The 8,553-nt window shown below is 33.6% G+C and overlaps 1 protein-coding gene across 2 annotated transcripts; it reads left to right on the top strand.

Annotated features, from left to right (window-relative positions):
* The first annotated feature begins 3,932 nt into the window (after positions 1-3,932).
* LOC120069551 (exocyst complex component EXO70B1-like) lies at positions 3,933-7,066 on the top strand. Of its 2 annotated transcripts, none has more exons than XM_039021338.1 (2): positions 3,933-6,275; positions 6,830-7,066. In XM_039021338.1, exon 1 carries the CDS (start codon positions 4,286-4,288, stop codon positions 6,239-6,241), a length of 1,956 nt encoding a protein of 651 aa, XP_038877266.1. In that variant the 5' UTR covers positions 3,933-4,285; the 3' UTR covers positions 6,242-6,275; positions 6,830-7,066. The 2 variants fall into 2 exon arrangements, with proteins under 2 accessions (XP_038877266.1, XP_038877265.1); XM_039021337.1 differs by lacking the exon at positions 6,830-7,066 and adding an exon at positions 6,575-6,801.
* Positions 7,067-8,553: the final 1,487 nt, after the last annotated feature.

Below are 8,553 nucleotides of genomic sequence, written 5' to 3' on the forward strand. Positions count from 1 at the left end.
ACTCGTCCCAATTATTCGGATTGTAAATTTCTTCAAACCAAATAACCCTTATTAAAAAAATGAACTCAACCCGACCCAAACCATGAAATATTTGGATTAGGTTGGTTCGGGTTAGTCGAGTCATTTATTTAGAATTTTGTTATGAAAAGAAGCAAAATGTATATTCGTAAAAATATAATTAAATTATTTTCATATATTGAATTAAGATTAACAACTCAATTTCAATTTATATTAGAGTCGTTGAAGAATAAATTATTAAAAAAAATATTAAAACCAAATAATATTAAAATAAGCATATGTATAAATATTTGTATTATAAGTAACAAAAAAAAAAGTTTTAAAGTTAATAATATGTTCGGGTTAGTTGGGTTAGTTGAGTTATACCAGATGAACCATGAACTACCCAAATTCATATAATTTTCATTTATTTGAACCCAACCCAATTCAAATGAGTTGATAACTCAACACAAACCACACGGATTGGGCGTGGTTGATCCATTTTTTGGATCGTGCTTTTTGAACACCCCTAGGGAGTGTTTGTTTTAAGAGTTGGGATTGGGATGAGATAAACATCCTAAGTCCAACCCTTGTCTGGGACAAAGTTTAGGAAATCAGGCTTCATGCAGGCTCTCTCATGGGGTTTGAATAGTAAACCCATGAGTTATACTCTTTTATTTTTTTCTTCTAATTTAATTTAGGAAGTTCTTCAACCAACTTCTGAACACCATTCCTCGTGGTTGCTGGCTAACTCTAACCACCACCTCCGACGCCCGCCATCGGCCACCTTCGCTTTCAACTTCCAGTGACCTTGCCAACGAGCTTTCGGTCACTAACTCTGGCCAAACTTCGATCGCTACCTTCGACAATCGCTGCTAACCAACTCCAACCGTCGTTGGCCACCTCGGGTAGCCACTTTCGGTGGCCCTACTGACGGACTTCCGACCACCGACTCTACTCAAACTTTGGCCGCCACAGACTAATTTTGAAAAAAATTAATAAAAACACTTTTAGTATATAACAAAATAAACAAACTTGTATATAAAAATACCTTTAAGAAAGAGTTGTAAGCACATATGTGTTTTTATTTTAAGGAACTTTTTTTTAGTTAAAAGTGTTTAAATAAAAATGAATTTTTGAAAAACAATTTTTTCTAAGTCATTCCAAATAGGGCCTTAGTTTAGTTATAATAATATTTCTTAAAATACACTCTCTTTTTCTTCTAACTTTTTTTCAATTGGAGTTTTTTTCTTTTTAATTATTATTATTTGTTAGATTATATTTTTTTAATTCTTTTTCTCTTCTTTGTTTATATGCTTCCTTTATTTTAGATGATTGCATTTATTTTCTTATATTTCTCCCAGCTATAAATTGATCACTACAAGAAACATCCCTTATATCTTCTTTTCATATTCTTACTATTATTATTATATAAACACGTTTTTATAAAAATTAAATAGTAAGGAGGGTTAAAAAGTAAATTGAACTATATTTTTTATGTAAAATTGTAGCCCATTAGATATCAATTGTATAATTAAGTATATTTATTTAAGCTATATGTATAGAAAATCCTAATTTAAATTAGTTAAAGTGACTGAAATCTATATAACATTTTATTTTAAAACTTAATAAAATCAAAATATGAAATTATTAAAACAATAAATTGAATAAAATTATAATTTTAGTCAAATCTCTATTTCAAAATTAAGGAAAAAAAAACAAATATTTTTCTAAATTTTGAGATTATTGAAACTTAACATACCAAAATAATTAACATGACAAATTTAAACTAATACAATAACTGATTAAATATAAGAAAATATTTCACAAAATTTATAAATCTACATATCATTTCCAAGCTTCTTAAACTTGCAATCATATTCTTAAATTGAAACTTCTAAAACTTGTAATCCAAACATAGTTTTGTTAAACCCAGGATATCTAAATGTTCCGACCTAAACCCAAGCTTAATATTTTCAGACTTATATTCCAAACATGCACACCAAACGTCTCTAATATGTAGAGGTAAAATCTGTTTTTTTTTTTTTTTTTCATTCTTACANTATATATATTTGTGTGGGTGAGTGGGTGAAAGAATATTTCTCATTTTTATATGCCAAAAAGGTAACCCTCTCATTTAAAGTTTTTTTCTGACTGGACCTTCCAATTTCCATGATTGAGAAATGGTTCAATAAAGAAAAAGGTCCCTCCCATGTACGATAATTACAACCCCTACTTAATTTGTATTCTTTTAATTTTCTTATAACTAAATTTGTTTATTTATTCAAATATAACATAACAAAGTGACTAAAAAAAAACCAATAATTTAAACCCATTTCATTACATTAGCTACTTATTTCTGAAGATTTCCTTTCCAATATTTATGATGCAATAATTTAAAAAGAGATTTCTGGATTAGAGAACAAAAAATTGCATATTCAACTTATAAATGTAACTAAGAAGTTATTGGTCATGAAAACAGATAAAACTACAAATAGAATTAACAAAGAACTATGTTTAATCAAGATACTTTATTTATTCTTCTCCTACAAGTAGAGTGAGAATTGAATTTGTTACCTCCTAGTCAAATGGAATCAATATGTAATCTTAATTATACTCAAATGAACAAATCATCTTTGTTTGTTTATTTAATGTTGTGATGCTTCAAAATAAATTAAAAAAAATTGAAAAATAAAGGTCTCATTTGATAAATGTAATTTTGAAATGTATGTTTGGATTCATCTAATTTTTTATATATCTTTTTAAAGAGAGTAAGAGTGTACAAAGGAGGACAAAAAACCGATCAAACCAATGTTGGTCGATTGGTTTAAAGGTTGTTACAATTGAATAAGCTTTTTACTATGCAAAATCAATCGATCGATCAGTTGGAATATGTTGCGAAATCGACAATTAAAGAACACAAAAAGAGAACGTAGAGTAGGGAAGATCGATACAAAGATATACGTGGTTCACTAACAGTGTATTAGCTACGTCCACGGGCAGAGGGAGAATAATATTATATAAGAAAATGTTTTTAGAAATTACATCAAAACAGCGTCTCTAGGGTTAGAGAGTTTATATAGCACACTTGTTGTTCGAAACGCCAACAAACAGATTTAAGACCTTTCAACAAAATATAAAAAAAATGAGAAAGTCGAACTAACATATATGCCAATTTTTTTTCTTTTAAATGCATAGATGTAGTGACGAAAAAAAGTCATGTCAAGGATGTGTAGTTATATCTCATTAATGCCCAAAACAATGACCAATAAACAAATTTGAATTTATTAAACAAATAACTATTTTTATTCTCTCTCTTTCTCTCTCTCTCGAGCTACCTCATTTTTTCTCTTTCTTCATTCCACCAAGTTTCTTCTTCTCCCTTGTTGCTTCCTTGTTTTCTTCTTAATTTCCATTGTTTTATTTACTTCATCCATTTTTTCTTATTTCCATTTTCATGTCTTTTTATCTGTTTCTCACTTTCTCTCTATCTTCGCTCTTTTTCATTTTCTTGTTTGTTCTCCTTTCTTCGCTTGTTTTTTCAATTTATCGAAAATACGAAATCAAAGCGCCTACTTTATTTGTATGGTCGATTTATTGTCATTCTCAACTATTCTAAGATCAACAAAAATAGATCGAGAAAAACTGACGTTGATCAACGGATGCACACCCCTATTTTTATTTTTCTATGCAAGAGAAGTGAGAGAATGTACAAAAATGGATGATATGTACTTTTTTACTTAAGAAAAACATGATGAAATGCTATTTTGGTACATCTCAAGTATGATCAAATGAAATGCTAACACGTGACGTTTTCATTTCTTAATAAAAATAATTTTTTTTTTTATGATGGAAAAATAGAGAGAAGTTAAGCTTAAACCGGATCTAATCATTGCCCTTCTACTTGGAAAGCAACACAAGCATAGAAATGAAGAAAAGGAAAGAAACTGGAAAGGAAGATGCTTTGTCTCACTCCACAATTTTAGTATTTATCACTCCCAAACAAACCTTCTTTTCCCAGTTTCCAACCCGCCAAAAACACTCTCATTTCTCCATTTCCGCCATTAAACCCGACCTCTATCTTCTTCCCTTCATTCAATTCCAACCCACTTTTTGGGGGATTTTCAGTTCTGTTCCAGATCCCTCTGAATTTGTTTTCATCTTCTTCCCCAAAACGTGAGAGACGTAGGGCCAAATTTTGGCGATGGATGTGTCTTCTACTTTTCCCATACCGGAGCTGCCAGCCTCCGTAGCTTTTTGCCACTAAAACGGTGAACCCACAACCTCCATGGCTACCACAAACACCAATGTTGTCGGCGGCGACGACGATCACGTCTTGGCCACCGCTCAACAGATCGTCAAGAGCCTCAATACCCCTAAAGAGGTTCGTGAGGATATGCTCCTGATTCTCTCCAGTTTTGATAATCGTCTTTCCAGTATTGGTAGTATGATCAACCGTGACGACTCTAAGACCAAGAACGATAGGTTGGACGCCGCTGAGAAGGTGATTCTCCGATGGGACCCTAATTTCGATGTGTCTAGACGGTCGGTTAATTGGGAGGATTGGCAGGACGAGGCGGCTGAATATTTATCAGCGGTGGATGATATACTCCAGTTAGTGGATGAGCTTTCGATTGGGTCCGAATCAACCGACATTGTAGATCGAGCGGAAAACGCGATCCAAATGGCTATGTGTCGGCTTGAGAGCGAATTTCGCCATATCCTGATCCAGAGTACAGTCCCTCTCGACGCCGAGCGGCTTTATGGCTCGATCCGAAGAGTTCACCTCTCATTTGCTTCCCATTACAGTGAAATTGACGACGAATTCGAGAGTTTCAGTGAGGAAAGTCGCAGTTCTGGGCGATTCCATGAGCGAGGTGCGACAATTGGAGAAGATTCTTGGGTCGATTTGATCCATCCCGATGCGGCTGTTGATCTTTCGGAGATTGCGGACCGTATGATTCGCTCTGGATATGAAAAGGAGTGTGTTCAAGTCTACAGCACCGTTCGTCGTGATGCTTTGGATGAGTGTTTGATGATTCTTGGCGTCGAACGGCTCAGCATTGAGGAGGTTCAGAAAAGTGACTGGAAATTCTTGGACGAGAAGATGAAGAAATGGATTCAGGCCGTCAAAATTACAGTCCGGTTGATTTTGGAAGGTGAGAAGAGGCTTTGTGATCAGATTTTCAATGGCGCCAGTGAATCAAAGGAGATCTGTTTTAATGAAACAGCAAAAGGGTGTGTAATGCAGCTGTTGAATTTTGGTGAGGCAGTGGCTATTGGAAAGAGGTCACCGGAGAAGCTGTTCCGAATCTTGGATATGTACGATGCTTTGGCCAGTGTTTTGCCCGACTTGGAAGCCATGGTTTCTGATGAGTTTCTGATCCATGAAGCACATGGAGTTTTGTCTGGACTGGGAGAAGCAGCCACAGGGACATTTGTCGAGTTTGAGAATGCCATTGAAAACGAAAATTCGAAGAAAGCAATGCAAAATGCTGAGATTCACCCACTTATTCGATATGTAATGAATTATGTTAGATTGCTGGTTGATTACAGTAAGACAATTAACTCTCTTTTAGAAGATGACGAAGTACAAGACATGCCAAATGAGAGGCATAACGACGATAATTTGCAGTTGGAAAGTACGTCGCCTTTAGCTCGTAGATTATTAATGTTGTTATCATCTTTGGAGTCCAATCTTATGGAAAAGTCCAAGCTGTACGAGGATATTGCTATGCAGTACATATTTCTAATGAACAATATATTGTACATAGTGAAAAAAGTGAAAGATTCTGAGCTTGCCCAGCTACTTGGCGATAACTGGCTTCGCAGGCATAGCGGCCAAATTCGCCAATATGAAACGAGTTACCTAAGAGCTTCTTGGAGCAAAGTTTTGTCTTGCTTAAAGGATGAAGGTATTAGTGGGAGCACAAGCAATGCCTCCAAGGTAGCTTTGAAGGAAAAGTTCAAGAATTTCAATGCAGGTTTTGAGGAAATCTGCAGGGTTCAAACAGCTTGGAAGGTATCAGATGCTCAACTGCGTGATGAGCTGATAATATCTGTTTCGGAGAAAGTGATTCCAGCATATCGCTCCTTCTTAGGAAGGTTTAGAAATCAATTAGAGAGCGGAAGGCATTCCGGGAAGTACATAAAGTACACGTCGGATGATTTAGAGAACTCTCTATCAAATTTGTTTGAAGGATCACCTGCTATATCACATCACTTGCGAAGAAATGGTACTTGAACTGAAAGAAATCCAAACCTGAAACTGTTTGAAGGTGAGCTATTGATCTTTTTTACTTTCTTCTTTTTTGCTAATGTTATAGACTCATGATATTGTGAAGCTTATGATCTTACTTTTGTTCATACAATGTATAATACATTACCAATGTTGTATACGATAGATTGTGCATCTTAATTTGAGGTCAAGTAATGTTGTAGACATAGCACCAACCCTGCAAGAGTCATATATGTAAAGCTGTTAACTGCAAATAATGCAATACTTTTGTTGTCATTTTTCTAAAGGGAGCATCTCGGCCCCGAAATTGGCTGAAAATTTCAATGTTCTTCATTGCAGTCGATTGGGTCGTTGCATTATCTTATGATCATGGCTTTGCTACAAGATTCCTACAATGTAGCGAGCATGTACTAGAACTTAGATTCAACCATCAGATTGTCGTTTCTTCTTCATTAGAGAAGCAGTAAAATGCTTACAGGAGCTAAATCTAAACAAGCTGATTTTTGCATACATTATAGAAAAGATAGAAAGTTATTTTGTTTGGGTGAGCATCAAATTGTCTCCTCAGTTTTTTAGATGTTGCTTAAAATGTAGAGTTCCTTCCTTATCGCTTGTGGCGGGCCTCTGATTTTCACCCAACAACTATCAAAATTCCCCACTCCCATTAAGTTTGAGGAACAAGTGAGTGCATTCAGTTACACACAGCTAGCTAGCTAACAAGGCAATTCAGTTGGTCAGATGAAGCATCAACAGCTCAATTATTATTCAATGACAGCTTTTCTAGTCCCATCATTTGATTTTGGAAGGCCAATTACCTAGAGATTCTTTCAATGTTCCTCTCATAACTCTTGACCTGGATTGATAATGGTAGAGGTGTGCATCGGTCGGTCGACGTCAGTCTTAGAATGGTTGAGAATGTCGATTGACCGATCATACTGCTCCTTTCCGTTTTACGATGAACTAAATAAAATGAAGAAAGAAGAGAGAAGAAAATGAAAAATAATGAAGGCAGAGAAAAAACAATGGAAAATGAAAAGAAAAAGGAAATGAAGCAAAAATAGAGAAGGAGATAAATGGTGAAATGAAAAAAATGAGATAGGTTTGGTGAGATAGGAGAGAGATGGGGAAAAGGAGAGAAGAGAGAATTAAATTGATTGTTTTATAAGTTGAAAGTGGTTTTTGGGGTATTAGTTTTGAGAATTATTGAGACTAGTCAACAAAAATTAGTGGTACAACGAGATAGTTGTTTCAATTAGGAAAAAAAATTATTATTTTAAATGACAAAATTCTAAAAAATATTTATAAATAATAGTAAAATATCGTAATCTATCTACGATGAATCGCGATAGATTACTATCTGTGTCTATTATGATACAAATAGATATAGATAGTAGTTTATCACCATCTATCGTAGTATATCGCATATAGACAGTAAAATTTTGCTATGCTTATAAATATTTTGATTCATTTTTTTATAATTGAAAAAAAAAATAATAGATTTTAAATTCAAGATGAATAAAAAATTATTTCTTCAAAAGATAAATAATTACTAAAAACTATCTAGATTTTTCAGTTCAATTATGTTATAATTGAATATTAGTTGAACTTTTTTGTCGCTACTAAATTTATTGAATTGACAATATAGTTTTAAAAATGTGTTGTAATTTTAATTCTGTTCAAAAACATTTTTTTTAAAAAAAAAAAAAAAAAAAAACAAGTACATGAAATTGAGTAGTTTTAATTTAAAGAAACTAAAAGTTAATTAATTTTTTTTAAAGATTATTTTTGCTATAAATAAATATTAATTGAACCTTATTGTAATGGTTCGCACGAGATTTCTGGAGAAACTTAATTCGTGAAATTTGAACTTTTGTATTTGTATTGATTTCAATATAGCAAGTAGAATCTCTAATATAATAATTTTTTTTATGCGTTCAAAATAAACTTTAATCTTTAAACTGAATGATCTTCCTAGAAGATCGACTTTTGGGCTTGTTGATCTTATTGGATGATTGACCTTTGGGCTTGTTGATCTTTTTGGAGGATTAGTGTTCGCACGAGGCTTCCACAGAAACTTGTTTCGTGAAGTTGAGCTTGAGTTAGTGTTGATGTTGATGCTGATTGATGCGATGTGGTTTTATCTCTAGTACTTGATCCTCTGATTCTCTCTTGGTTGAATGTATACGTTTGATGTATAGAAGTGGAGCGTGTGGATGTTCTTGAGTTTGGAATCTTGGAAGAATATTTGTATCTTCAAAGGACTTCAATCTTCAAGTGTGGTCAGAATGCTTGTATCTTAAAGGATTTCCGTCTTCAAG

The sequence above is a fragment of the Benincasa hispida genome, unplaced genomic scaffold (assembly GCF_009727055.1).
Source record: "Benincasa hispida cultivar B227 unplaced genomic scaffold, ASM972705v1 Contig491, whole genome shotgun sequence".
NCBI classification, from domain to species: domain Eukaryota; kingdom Viridiplantae; phylum Streptophyta; class Magnoliopsida; order Cucurbitales; family Cucurbitaceae; genus Benincasa; species Benincasa hispida.